Source organism: Nilaparvata lugens, unplaced genomic scaffold, assembly GCF_014356525.2.
Source record: "Nilaparvata lugens isolate BPH unplaced genomic scaffold, ASM1435652v1 scaffold6287, whole genome shotgun sequence".
Taxonomy (NCBI): domain Eukaryota; kingdom Metazoa; phylum Arthropoda; class Insecta; order Hemiptera; family Delphacidae; genus Nilaparvata; species Nilaparvata lugens.
In genome coordinates, this window is record NW_024092046.1 from 2,674 (window position 1) to 17,645 (window position 14,972).

At 34.4% G+C, this 14,972-nt stretch overlaps 1 protein-coding gene across 1 annotated transcript; it reads right to left on the minus strand.

Moving 5' to 3' along the window:
• Positions 1-544: 544 nt before the first annotated feature.
• On the minus strand, positions 545-7,099 carry LOC120348734. Its single transcript, XM_039445167.1, has 2 exons — positions 6,201-7,099; positions 545-5,010 (listed from the first exon to the last, which is right to left on the minus strand). Exon 2 carries the CDS (start codon positions 4,936-4,938, stop codon positions 2,836-2,838), a length of 2,103 nt encoding a protein of 700 aa, XP_039301101.1. The 5' UTR covers positions 4,939-5,010; positions 6,201-7,099; the 3' UTR covers positions 545-2,835.
• Between the last annotated feature and the right edge of the window lie 7,873 nt (positions 7,100-14,972).

Below are 14,972 nucleotides of genomic sequence, written 5' to 3' on the forward strand. Positions count from 1 at the left end.
ATTCCCAAGATAAGATTATTACAATACTGATTCAAATACAATATGATTATAAAACAAGTGCTATACAAACCAAAGATCGTAGTTTCAAAACGTGAATCAACCCACTCACTATAAACTAATCAATGTAAGAAAGTCACATTCCAGTTAACAGTCTGAAAAAACTTATATTATGTTCTGACATCGTTTTTAAATTAGATACAACTAAAATTTCCGAACGTTTTATTATAGTACTCTAAACTCTAAGGTCTCTTTAGACGAGTTCACATTGCCAAGTATTTTGATGAAAACAAGTGAATAAGTATCTTAATTTATATAATTGAATCAAGGCAAAATTAGATTATCAGCGACTTATCAATAAAAATATTGATATTTAGCGACTTATTTATCTACGTACATCAAGTTATTTATTAAAGCCTTTACAAAAATCCAACTCAAGGCACACACATTTCAAAAGTTACATTAAAACTGTAACCAAATTCGACAATTTTCTGTTATGAAGAAAATTTTGTTTTGGAAACGTAGAAAATTTGGTTTATTGATAGAATTAAAAAATTGGATGCTATGTTGAAATAAGAATAAATAATTATCAATCATTATTCGACTCATTCAACATAATTATGTGAAAAATGAATGTATAAATGTAAATTATCCAACAAAACATAATTAGATTACTGACAACTGTCTCTTATTGGAAAATATTTTGAAACTGTAAATAGATAATATTGTGTTCACAACAGAATTAAAACGATCTTAGATTCAGAACAAAGAAACAAACAGCAAAAATGTTATATTTTCTAGGTTTGGACTAGAATTAAAAGTCATTCGCTAACATAATTCATAATTCGTTGTCAAGATAAGGCTGATGGCTGCTTTGTTACCAGAAATATCAATTTTCCTCTTGTGACATAGATGCTAACAAATCAATTAGTGCCTCAGCTTCTTCGATTTCCGGATGATTATTGTAATAAGCAATTATTTGCTTCCTCTTATTTGGTTCGATTTGTTTACAATATAGAGGCATACTGTATTTGTGCATCATTCTATAAATGAATGGATGCAATATCTCTTCATCATCATCCACATAATACAACACTCGATGGAGTAATAGAGATTCAACACATTCATTCAACTCTAGGCGTTCACACTCCCTGACAAGAACAACAAAGCTGTCATAGCCAAATGCCTGTTCGAGTTTCGTTTGATTTGAGATGCTGTTAATGAATGATAAAAATCTTTTCTCAATTTCATTCCCAAATTTCTCATTTTTTCCAAAAGCCGTCTGTCATGCCTCTTACTTTTCATGTAATAGTTGTCATAAACTTGCACGTTGAGATATTTCACGTCATTTTCAATGCAGAATAGATCTTGAGCAGCTTGGGATAGTGGGTGATATTGACGGGAGGGTTTGAGTCGGTTGTGGGAATTGTGAATTCAAGTTCACCACTGCATGTGTTCATTGACACCAGTTGCCTGAATAAGTACCTCACTTGGAAAGCAACTGGCGTTTCATCACCCTTTCGGGGCACAATGTAAGGAGATAGTTCAATGCTTTCCTGCAACTGGTCTTCGATATTATTGTCTCCCAACGAAAGCCAACACAGGCTTGTTTTGTCAACTACTTCCATCAGAGATTTGAATCCTGAATATCCTATTTTGTTGCCATGCAGATCGATGTAGGTTAATGATGGTATAGATGGAAGGACTTCTGCAAGCAATTCAACACTTCTTGCTCCCAATTTGTTATTACTCAAATTCAAAGATATCAAATAATTATTCTGTTTTTTATTCATGGTGTTGCGCTTCAATGCCTCAGCAAGCAATTTTAATATGTCATCCTCCATATTGTTACCGCTTACATTGAGGTACAAAATATTGCTGAACCGGAAACCTACGAGCCCGAATTTCTTTGTATTTTTTCTTAGTTCAATAATTTTCTCCCCTTCGTCACCAGGTGCATACTCTCGTCCTGGTCCATTCAAGGTCAATTGAGGTAAGCTTTTAAATAAATAATATGGAAACTTACAAGATTCTTCCATTTCAATTTCAGTGATGTTGATGTTACTAGAATGAATCATATCAACTAAATCGGCTGGTTTGAAGCTATGATGAAATTGGGTTTCACGGGAATTGATGTATACCTTTGTGATTTCGGTTTTATCTCGTACATAATTAATTACACTTTCAATCCCTCTATCAAGGAATGCCTGGTGAATCTCAATAATACAATCTGGATACTTGTACATATTAATATGGTGAGAAAAATCATCATTGATCAAATCAAATTGAATAGTAATTTCAGGAACTCGTTCACACAAGTGATTTACAGCTTGGCGTCCAATATGGTTCCCACGTAGATTGAGATCTTTGATTTTTGTTTCTACGAGAATTTCATATAGGTAGTCAATGCTCTCGTCTGTAATCAAGTTATGTGATAGATCAAGTTTTGTTAGCTGTGACCCCGAAAAATTCAGGGTCAAATGTTTAACACCATTAGTAGAAATTTCATTCCCTGCTAGATTTAATGAATAAATTTTAGTGGATTGCAAGACTTGTGCTAGATAATAAACGCCATCGCAATTGATTCTGTTGTCACTGAGATCTAATGAAACAATTTGTGATTTTGTCAAGAACTGACAAAGTTCTTTCAGTTCTCCACAACAAGCAATCTGATTTCCACTGAGGTTGAGGGAGGTAAGTTTTTGAATCTGCAACAGATCTTTATTGAAAAGATAATACAAAGCGAATGTGCATCTAATTTCTCTGCAAAGATTAAGTAGTGAGGTACCGGTACATCTGTTATCAGATATGATATCATTTACTCTAGAATATACTGTTCTAGGGGGAATATACACTGGGGCTCATCCTACCAAGACATAGAAAACTAATTTGAGTATTTTTCAGAATATTAGCCAAATAAATCAGATTACAACAAACTTCATTATCTCCGATATTGAGTTTTGTAATTTTTGTATCCGGCAAACTCAGTATGATATTCATCAGGCTTTTGCATGTCAAATAATTATTAGCAATATTCAAATCTGTTATTTTTGAGTTTTTCAGAGCTAGTGCAAGATATTGTACACCAACATCATACTTTCTATAAAGAAAACCTTTACGCCTATCCTCCTTTCTATTATCTAATCTATTTCCTTTTAGATTGAGAACTGTTAATTTTGTATCCACCAAACATGGTGCCAAAACTTTCAAACTTTCACAGTCCAATCCATTCCAACTGAGGTCGAGCGAGGAGATTAGCGTGTCTTTTAAAGCAAGTGCCAAACATTTCACAGCGCCAATGTCTAATTTATCATCATTGTCATTACTCAAATGCAAATTGGTGATTTTTGAATTGACCAAACATGATATAAATATTTTCATTACTTCACAGTTCACGGAAGTGCGTATAAGCTCTATTGATGTGATATTTGAATTATTCACAGTAATTACTAAATCCTCCATAAGAGAGCAGTTTAATGCAAAATTATACAAAGATATAGAAGTGAGCTGTGAGCCCACCACTAATAATGAGAGTAACTGAATAATAGCATCACCTCTATTATTGGAGCCAAGTTCAATTGAGCTTATTTGTGAGTTTTTTACTCCAACTGCTAAATATCTCATTTCATTACAATCACTAGGAACATTACCCAAGAAGCCAAGCGACGTTATCTTTGTATTAACCAGGCAGGCCGAAAATACATCAAAGCATCTTTCACCAAAACAACTATTGTTGAGATCAAGTGAAGTTATTTTTGTATCTGGCAAAACATGAGAGAGACTATTTATACCAGCCCTGCGGAATTCATTATCGGATAAATGCAAAGAATTAATCATTGAATTCACTAGACAGGGAGCTAACACTTCCAAGCCATCGCAATTTATATGGTTGCCACTTAGATCGAGTAAGCATATTTGTGAGTCTTTTAGCACTGAAGCCAAAGTCTTTACACCATCGTTGCCCAGTTTGCAGCCAAACAGAATGAGGTTAGTAACACATGATTCTACCAAATATGGCGAAAAGAATCGAAAGATTTTAAGATTGATTTCCGAAGAAAGATATAGACAATATATTTTTTCTTTGTCTAAAACTGATTTTACATATTTGGGGCCTATGCAATCGTGACTTCTACAAAGATAAGTTTTAGCCGAGTTTTCTGATATTGTAGTTACATCCCATCCCGAATCGTTGAGATACACTTCCCTCACATCAATAAAAAGAGATCTTTGAGTTTCTCTCAAAAAATTACTCAAATACTGAAAAACTTTCTCTTTGATTTCATTTCTATTAAAATTAAGGTTTTTGATTACTGTGCTGTGCACATGTTTTTTTAAATTAATTACTCGATTACTGTCTATACCATTATTACAAAGATTGAGGTGAGTGATTCTAGTATCCTTGAGAGTCTGCACTAACTTGTACAATCCACTTGATTGCAGCTCATCACACAATAGAAGTTTAACAGGGGTGTTTGTTGTTGATTTTTCCAAACTTTGAATGAAATCTAGCATGGACGCCCTGACACTTTTATGTACGGTGATCTGACAGTCAAAGCATTCGCTTTTACAACACTTGACATCAGCAGCTTCTACATCCACAGTTCCAGCGGTGTTTAAAGGCGCAGTCATAGGGCTGGACAAATGTTGATTGTGTAATAATGAAGAAATGACGTTTGTTTGCAATAGATCACTACAGCTATTTCTGCTTGATCCATCATCCATATAAGTGTCCCTTATTGTTTGAGATAGTTCTTTGAGCTTATCGCTTTGCAAGGCATTAGAATCGAGTATGTCAAACTCAGAATCACTGATTACTAAACAAGTGAATCGCTCTACTACAGATGTAGGAGATGATGATGATGATGATGACATTAGATCTGTTACCAAAGCGTTCATCACTGACTCATGGGTGAAGAGACCCACACTGGTCGAGATATTCATGTTGAAAGTATACAATGTCACCAACTTCAAGCCTCTTCATTCACTAGTCTCCATTGTAGGCTGAGACAAACCCTGCAACACAACAATATTGCAACACTGAAAACTAACATTTGATGAAGAATACTGAATAGAACGGCTTGAAATTGTCACAAATCACTTCTTTATAAATTAGAATCTCAAAATGTAAGACATCAGGGAGACTCTCAATTCTTTAATAAGGGAGTTTTGGTAATTTCAAGTTGTCACCACAACTCAAAACATATTAGGAGATAAAAATGTGCTTTCAATAATTGCTCATAACACATTCGTTTCAGAGTAATGTGCAGATGAATAAACTTTTAAAGTAAATAAATAAAAGTAGCCTACCTACTTATACTACCAACATTAGAGTAGAAGCATAACACAAAGTGGATTAGTGTGACATGACTTGGAAGTGATTCACTAATAAACATTACTGGGGCTTATAATAATGAGATCCTAATTTGGAAATGCCACATACTACTTCTGGCCTATTTATTTGGAATAAATTGAAATGGGTTTGGTTATAGGCCTATTCCATATTGTTTTAATTTTAAAAGTTTCATACTATTTCATAATTGCCCCGAATAGCTCAATCAATTAATAGTTATAATAGGCCTGACATATGACATGAGGTAGTAAAGGAATAGGTAGGAGTTTTTTTGGGCAAAATAGATAATATTATTGTTAAACTCACCGCTATAGTCCTCATACGAACCAGCATAGGCCTACATGATACGACACGGCGTATCATGTGTTCTCCCTACTTCACATATCAAGCACGACACGTTCAGCTCTCAGCACACCATCACACCGGCACGACACGACACACACGTGAACGTCTCTTCATAGTTTTCTTCTCCACACTTCCGAGATGTGACGTCATACTCAATTGCCAAATCGGGGAAGGGAATAGGATAGGTGGTGAATGTAATTTGATTATATATTTCATTTCGAGTAACTTCAATTTTTTAATAATCTAGAAAATATTATTACGTTTCGGCCTGTTAAATTTATTAGCTGTATGGAAGGAGCGCTCTCTGTTATCGGCAATAGGAGATTGGCGCTTAATTTCAAAACTCTATTAACTAATGCTGTTTGTATTTTTATTGGAAAATATGCCGTGACAAAGTCTTAATAAGTGTTGGTGTAAGATAAACTACAGCATACAGACTGTTATAATAAACAAAAATTGAAAAATAACAATTGAAAATGTAAAAATGGAATGTAGTTTCAAAGGTTACCTTGTCTAGTTTGAAGACTGATCTGATGAAAATTGACATTAGACACATGGCCATGACCCTAGTCACACCCTGTGGTCGGTCCTAGTCACACCTGCTCTCCTCTCAACTGCAAACACAACATCGCATACAGCCACTCTTAAATTTTCAAATAAATTATCATTCAATTGATGATATCTTGACATGATGATCTTTTGCCACTCTCTGCTACTTGCACGGCTACTGTCATCATTATCTGCTACCAAATCAATTATTTGCGCTATTTTTCAACATTTAACACTCGTTTTATTACACTAATTATAGATTTGATTCCTAGTAGACTGAAATATCAGATTATTGCCTGTAATTAAAACTTTGCAGTCTGTTTTTAAATGACAGTTCCATGGAAAAGCAAGAGTCATATCAAGAGGTTGGCAGGACTGATCTTCTTATATTGGTTTTATTAACACTCGTTTTATTACACTAATTATTATAGATTTGATTCCTAGTAGACTGAAATATCAGATTATTGCCTGTAATTAAAACTTTGCAGTCTGTTTTTAAATGACAGTTCCATGGAGAAGCAAGAGTCATATCAAGAGGTTGGCAGGACTGATCTTCTTATATTGGTCTCTCCTATTTTTCAAGTTTAATACGATTCAAATGCATTAAAAAAGCTTAATGTGTGTTTATTGTTGTGGAGATTAGTGTAGTGAACCGATATACTAAACATTTTGTGAGAACTTTAAAAATTGTTTGAAGACTACATAGTATTGTGATTACAAATCTCAATAGGTGTAAACGGTATTCAAAGTTTTCGACTCTCAACACTGATTGTTTACAACTTATCATTTCATGCCTCCTCCTGCTTGAGCATTTCTACGAACTGATATTTCTACAAACTGATATTTCTACACTGATGGTGATAAGTGATTGCCAGCCGCCGGTTTGTGATAACGCGCTAAGCAAGTCAGCTGTTGTAGCCAACTGCCATCTACTGCATGTACCGTTAACTTTACTAAACAATAACATTGAGCGAATCAACAGATAGCCCGCGATTTCTCCTGATTTTCAAATAAACTCTTCTCATTTCTTCCGTATCCGAGTTCATTTATATATTTTGATGAATTAACTTTCTCAATAATCATATTATAGAGAGAGTCAGTTACTATAATAGGAATTAAGTAAATATAGATAAAGTCATTAATTTCTATATGTAAATATATATTTTTTCCATACCCATGATAATTCAAGCTTTTCAAACGATGTGCCAAAATTTATATATATATATTTTTTGAAATTATAACTTTTCCAAGATAAAATTTTATTAGAGTGCTGGATTAACGTTGTGATTTTCTCACGGTATCGGAGTAATTTCATGATGTCATTCCGCACATTACGTAATTAAATTCTGATATTTCCTCTATTGTTTTCAAACGTTTTCCTAGAGTACTTAGAATTGTTGTAAACGCAAAATCATCATAAAAAATCAGTTGAACGTCCATTCTGTTGCTGAGTCTTCTACTTTGATCGAGGGAATTTTCCTGTATTCTGTCTTTGTTAGTTGTATTCCTTTCTCGTTCTATTGAGGGAAATTATTGTCGTCCCCACCACGTCCTTTGTAATTTGGTATTTTCTAATGCATAATATTACCAGCCCTGATACCTAATTTTGAGCCTGATTAGGTCGACTTGGAGACCTGAACAGGAGACCGATTTTATATTCTGTAGAGTACAGACATGTTTTCTGAGCTTAATTATTTATTGGCTTGATTGAATAATGTCTTTTCCAGACAGTTTTTTATTCTCTCCCGGAGACTAAAATCATTTATCCCACCAGTTTGGAAATCGCTAATCCTTCTATTAAATTATTAATGGCATAGTTAATTTCCATTCAGAGCGGTTGACTGCTGCACCTTATTATTATTGTAGGCTATGGATTAGTGTCAGTCGAAAACCCATTTAAGGGTGAGTAATGATTATTTTATAGTATTGTTGTATTGTCTTTATTTTAATAATTTTGATATTACAAGTAACAACCCCTGATTCAACAATTCTTCGTTTTCAAATATTTTATAACTCAATTTTGTAGTCTTACATCTGAGATGTATGACAATATACTAATGTAAAAGGAAGTTATACTAAATGGAATATATTCCTATTTTTTTATTGATACAGTCATTTATATCTCTGACCTTTTGTAATTGTGAGTAAAGTTTGGAATACTCACTGGTTTCAACTGTAATTCTTTTAACTAGTAATTTCTTTTCATAATCCCATTCATTATAGATTTCAAATTCTACAATTAAAACCTATAATATTCCTCTAATTTTATATTTCATGTAAATTGTATGTATTGTATTCATTAGATGATTTCTTGAGAAATCATTCATTGAATGCAATATTTAGTATGTTATTTATTCTAACATTACTAAGTAGTGGTGACTTGTGTTGCAGGTTTTTTTTGTGTGTGTGTGTATTCTTGAATACTCATTCGAGGATCGTGCTGTAAATATGCCTTGCTGTCGAACGAGGGCTTACGAATTCGCCGACCGAGATGGCCGGTGATATCGGACATCTGACCTTGCCGTGCGGGGCTGAAAGACGATCTTCGATCTGACGCCACTAGCCCGATGCCTGGAGGCCATCACCCTTCATCCTCATCTATCACCCTTTGGACACCGGACTCGAGGACGACAGTTCTTAGATAAGTACTTGATACCCCCACTACAATATCAGATGTGCCCCGTAAATTTGGTCTCTTAAAGACGTATCGTTTTTGATCTCTTAAAGACATGAGTATTTGGTCTCTTAAAGACATATTGTTTTTGGTCTCTTAAAGACATGTGTATTCGGTCTCTTAAAGACAGATTGATTATTAGATTATCCATGTAAAGATGTATTTTGTAATAATTAAGAGCAGTCAGTCAACCGCATATCTATGTTTTTAATTCCAAGACCCTCAAACCACTAGAATTAGGATCACATCATTGATCAGATAAAAATCCGCAGATCTCAGGGTCTAGCACAATTTCAACAACTAAGCCTTCTCCGACAAAATCATTTGTCACCAGGAGTTCGGTTTCAACGAAAAGAGGTAAGGAAGGGATAAAGGTGGATGGTAGTAATTATAGAAAGGATCGTACTTTATTGAATGGACACCTCTCATGGAGATGTCTAACATTCGGGTGTTCTGCTTCTGTTGAGCTGATTGTGAGATGAAGACGGTCATTTGTAATTCCGTATCTCATAATCATTCATTTTTGGATAATGATACTGCGTCGGGTGTTGAGGACACGGTTGCTACTCCATTGAAATCAGCGAGCAAAGAATTTGAGGTGTTATCTACTCCTAAATCGCGTGATATGGCTGTGAATACACCGAATATTGGAACGATTAGTACTGATGAAACTCACAGTATTCGTGAGTTAGAACTTCTACAGCAGAGAGATGACCTAATTAATTCCGTACAGGATTTGAAAATGGAAGTAGAGCAGTTGAAATCTGAAATTCAGAGTCAGAGTCAAGACTTGAACGGTATGATTACGACACTCGACACTCAAGGATGAGAATGAATTTGTATCAGGGAGAGTGCAGTCAATGTCCACATCTATTGAGGCGTTGGAAGCGGACAACTTGACTTTAAGAAATGAGCAAGGCTCGGAACGGGAACAAGCTAATAAATGGAGAACACTGTATGATGAACTATATGTTAGATTAGATAAAAAGATAGTAAAAAATCAACCTATGATTGAAAAGCCAAATAATAAAGGCAGGTTGACTAATCCAAAAATTGAGACGCTCTCCAAAAACTCTAAGACGTGTAGTGAGATAAATATACATCATTATGCTGATAGTCAGGGGAGGAATGTCTGCGGAGAGTTTAGGAGAAATAGCGGCTACAGTTTCACTTCTTTCGTGAAGCCGGGGGCTAAGTTCCGTGATGTCTTTCCTGATAATTTCGAGAACTTCACTGCAAAAGACTTTGTTGTAGTTCAGGCCGGCTCGAATGATCTTAGTAGGAATTAAGGTGAAGGTGTTCTGGCGGCATTGCGGGGACGTTTGGCGGCACTGTATAAAACAAATGTTTGTGTTTTTACTATTCCACATCGCTAAGACCTGGCGGAATGGTCCTGTGTGAATACTGCGATAAAAGAGACTAACAGATAAATTTTAAAAATTTGTAAGAGATATTCATTTGTTCATTTCATAAACATCAATAAAATAGGTCGAAGATTCTTCACAACTCATGGGATGCATTTGAATAGATTCGGCAAGGCATACATCGGTGATTGTTAGGTGTGTAGAGGAGCATGTTTCAAAGTCGAATTCAATTCCACCCATCCCTCTTCAACATGCTTCTTTTTTAGAACAGTAGATAGACTCACTTCTAATTCGAATTGCATAACTGGAGTACAGATTTGTTTATTAATGTTGACATCACAACTACAGATAGTGTGCTTTCTAATGCTAATGATTCACATAACGTCCCAGTTTATAGGAATAGGAGCAGTAAACGTACATTAGGTGGATCAAAGTTGATGTTTCTACTTATAAAAATTCAATCAATTAGAAACAAAATAGGTTTGATTGAGACTGAGCTTGTTGACAGACCAGTCGACGTTCTTTGCATCTGTGAACATTGGTGTGTGAGAGATAAAATAAACCTTTATGTGCCGTCCAATTATAAGCTTGCGAGTTGCTATTGTAGAGAGCCACCAAAGTCACGCGGAGATTCATGTATATATGTTAGACAGGACTCGGTATACGAGGTTATTGATGTTACCAATTTTTGTGTTGATTTTCTATGTGAGGCTTCAGCTATCAAATTAGTGGAGCATTCTATTATTGTTATTAATGTTTATAGGACCCCTGACTCCGATGTGAATGCTTTCCTTGGTTATCTCGAAGATATTTTGAACTTTATTCTCACAAAAGTTATAAATCTATCAAATTGACGGGAGACTTCAATGTGAATATCTTGAATACTAATAGTTTGGCTTGTCATGATTTTTTAAATATTCTTAGCTCGTTCAATGTGTATTGTACGAATAAGTTACGTACTAGAGGTCAAGCATACTTGGATAATATTGCCACGGATATCAGATCTTAATTATGTAGGGTATCATTATTGGGCGAAGGGAGGTTATCAGATCACGCAGGAGTGTGGCTGGAAGTTCTAGTGGACAAGCGGGGGACGAAGTCAGGCAAGAAGACGGTAACTAATAAACGATTGATATCCGACGCAAGATTGGGCAAACTTAATAACATTCTTTTGAATGTGGACTGGACGCAGCTGTATGGCTGTAAAAATCTTGATATGGCATTTAAAGGTTTCATGAATGTTATAATTTATCATTTTAATATATGTTGTCCTGTAATAAATTATTCTGAGAGGTCTAAGAAAAAATCCTGTAACAAATTAATGGTACACATCACAAATTGCAAATATGCGATTCTGGCTAGTTAATTTGAATAATAGATGAAAGAATAGTGATAAGATTGAGGACAAACAAAACTATTTACAATCAATTCAAAAGAGATTATAGAAAAGCAATTGTCAATTCTAAAATAAAGACCAATGATGAATGTATAGCTAGAGCAAAAATCTTGTGTGGTACACTCACACAACTTTCCTTGCTCATTGAACTGTAGGCCCCATTCTTAAACGAGAATAATTTAGGGGAATAACATAATGAACATTGGCGGCAACATATTTTCAACTACGATCAGACTTCTGTATATGTGTATATATAATAATGCTTTCAGAGTACTTTTTCCTTTGTGTAAATTGTGAAATTCGATGATTTTTTCAAAAGTCGTCGAAACAACTGTTCTACAGATGAAATATCTCGACTATGTGTTCTTTTTATGAACTGCTCTACCTACCTACCTCATGCACGAGAAGGAGGTTACAAAGTCCATTTCTCATGGATGGGGTGGACTCCCCATTAGTTTCCCAGAAAGGAGACTCATGCCAGTTGATAGAGCTGATAAATAACTATACAGGGTATGAATTTGAAAAAAATCGGTCGAGTCATTTTAGAGAAAATTGTGAAAAACATGGTTTTTTAGCCATTATCCGCCATTTTTCTCAAGGATATTATAGAGCTCCTGCTATTTTCCCAGAAATGAGACTCATGTCAGTTGATAGGGCTTACAAATAGCTATCCATGGTATGAATTTGAAGAAAACTTCAGAGCCGTTTTCGAGAAAACCGTGAAAAACATGGTTTTTTAGTGATTATCCGCCATTTTCCTCAAGAATATTACGGAGATCCTGCAATTTTCCCAGAAATGAGACTCATGTCAGTTGATAGGGCTTATAAATAGCTATCCATGGTATAAATTTGAAGAAAATCGTTAGAGCCGTTTTTGAGAAAACCGCGAAGAAAATGTTTTTTTAGAAATTATCCGCCATTTTGAATTCAATTTTAATGAATTTCTTACTGTCGATTCCCCTCATGGTATAAGGACCTTAAGTTTAAAATTTCAAGTCAATCGGTTGATAAGGAATGGAGTTATCGTGTTCACAGACATACACACATACACCAACACCCAAAAATCATATTTTTGGACTCAGGGGACCTTGAAACGTACAGAAAACTTGAAATTAGGGTACCTTAATTTTTTTTGGAAAGCAATAATTTCCTTACCTATGGTAATAGGGCAAGGAAAGTAAAAAACCAATGTAAAGAGGCATGGAAAATAATCAAAACTGATTCAGCAAATGTGAGTCATGAGGAGCAGGAACCCACCCATTTCTGTGAATGCTTTGAACAAATACTTTGTAAGTGTATCAGTTACTATTAATACTAGCAGTAGAATTCCTGCAAATAATCCAGTTTCATTAAACAACTTCAATATGCCTGTGAACTTTGAACATAACAGCTTCAAATGGAAAAAGGTTGAACCAAAGTTGGTCCTTGACATTGTTAAAACTCAAGTTCATCTACAGCAGGCGATGTTCATGACCTAAGTAATGTTATTGTCTAAGGCTTTATTGTGGGTATACTGATACCACTTACATTTCTTATTAATCAGGTTTTGATGAGTGGAAAATTCCCAGAATGCTTGAAGCTTAGTAAAATTAGTCCTATTTACAAAAAAGGTGATAAGACGCAAGCTAACAGCTATCGACCAATAGCATTAGTACCTATTATTGGTAAAATTATCGGAGCCTGCATGTTTGTACAGTTATATGATTACTTCAACTCAAATAACTTTCTCTAATGACATCAATATGAATATAGACCTAAACATTCCACCATAACTGCAGTCGAGATCATTGTAAATAAGATATTGGATGCTTTCGAAAAAAGTTCATAACAGGTGTTTGGCTAATAGATTTACAGAAAGCATTTGACTGCATTTCACACACTATCCTCGAGAATAAATTGCGCTATTACGGTGTATTAGGTAGCGAGCTGAAAGTAATTATGTTGTACTTAGAAAATAGAAAACAAATCGTAGTAGTCAATAATAAGAAGTCAGAAGCTCTAAACGTAGTGGCAGGAGTACCACAGGGGTCAATATTAGGATCATTTATCTTCTTGATATTCATGAACGATTTTCATTGTAGTGTTATTCCTAAGTGTCTTCCCATTTTATATGCAGATGATACAACTTTAATGTGATTCCAAAAAAGCGGGACGATGTTGAGTCAATGTTATTGGAAAGTATAAAGTTATCCACAGCCTGGTTTGAATCAAATAAATTAGCAATCAACAATGGTAAAACTGAATATTGTAGCATTATTTAAAAAGCGCGCCATTTTTCATTGGCACAGGTGTTTTTACAAACAGCTGATAATCAAAATTTAATTAGTGTAATAAGCGGCAGGAATATAGAAAAGAATGCAATAATAATTTGTAAATTATATCAAATGAAAATTATTTATTTATGATCAGTTTTGGAAAATCAAATTCTCTACACAAATAGTAAATTAATGAAAACCAAGTAGAAAAAGATCAAGATGGAGGCTATTCAGTTTCTGCAGTTTCAGGTTGTTCTAGTTATTGAAATGTAGAAAAGCTGTGTTTGTTGTGTATTGAGTGAATTATTTAAAAAAAAAGTGAATTAAAGGAAAAAGTGAGTTTCATTTCAATGAACAGTTTTATCAATCGCTGACTCTAATTATTATAAAATTATTTAGATGCTGTGTCCTAGGAGAAAGGGGTAAACATTTTATCCTTTCGATTCTGGTATGTTCAAGAATGAACAGCCAGGTAAGGAAAAGGAGGAATGTTATTATATATATATATATATATTATATATATATATATATATATATATATATATATAGAGAGAGAGAATAGATTCAAAGTTTTATAATATAAACAAGATACAGAATAGAATAGAATATTTTATTTGTGTTTGTTCCCATGAAACATACAAAGAGGTTGGTATACAATCAATACATTAATTACAGTGTCAATGTGAATTGTGAACTTGTAAAGCAGAAGTATATCACTGCCAATTTAAATTGAAAAATAACATGCTAAGCAATCCAGAAAGTTTTTTTTTCAGTTTAAATGTTTGTCTCTTGAGAATTTAAATCACTCTAAATCATTCACAAATTGTCTATATTTCATATAATAGAGAGTACGAGAAAATTCCATCCAATTTGGTAGCGAGTCAATACACAATAGATTTCTGTAGTTTTCCTCATTGCCCTGACCCTCCTGGAGATATTCAGCCAACAACGTCCTTCTGCGATGTTCAAACGTAGGGCACCCGAAAAGAGCGTGAAAGAGATTATTGTCAGCTAGTTGATTACACATCGTGCATATCTCCTC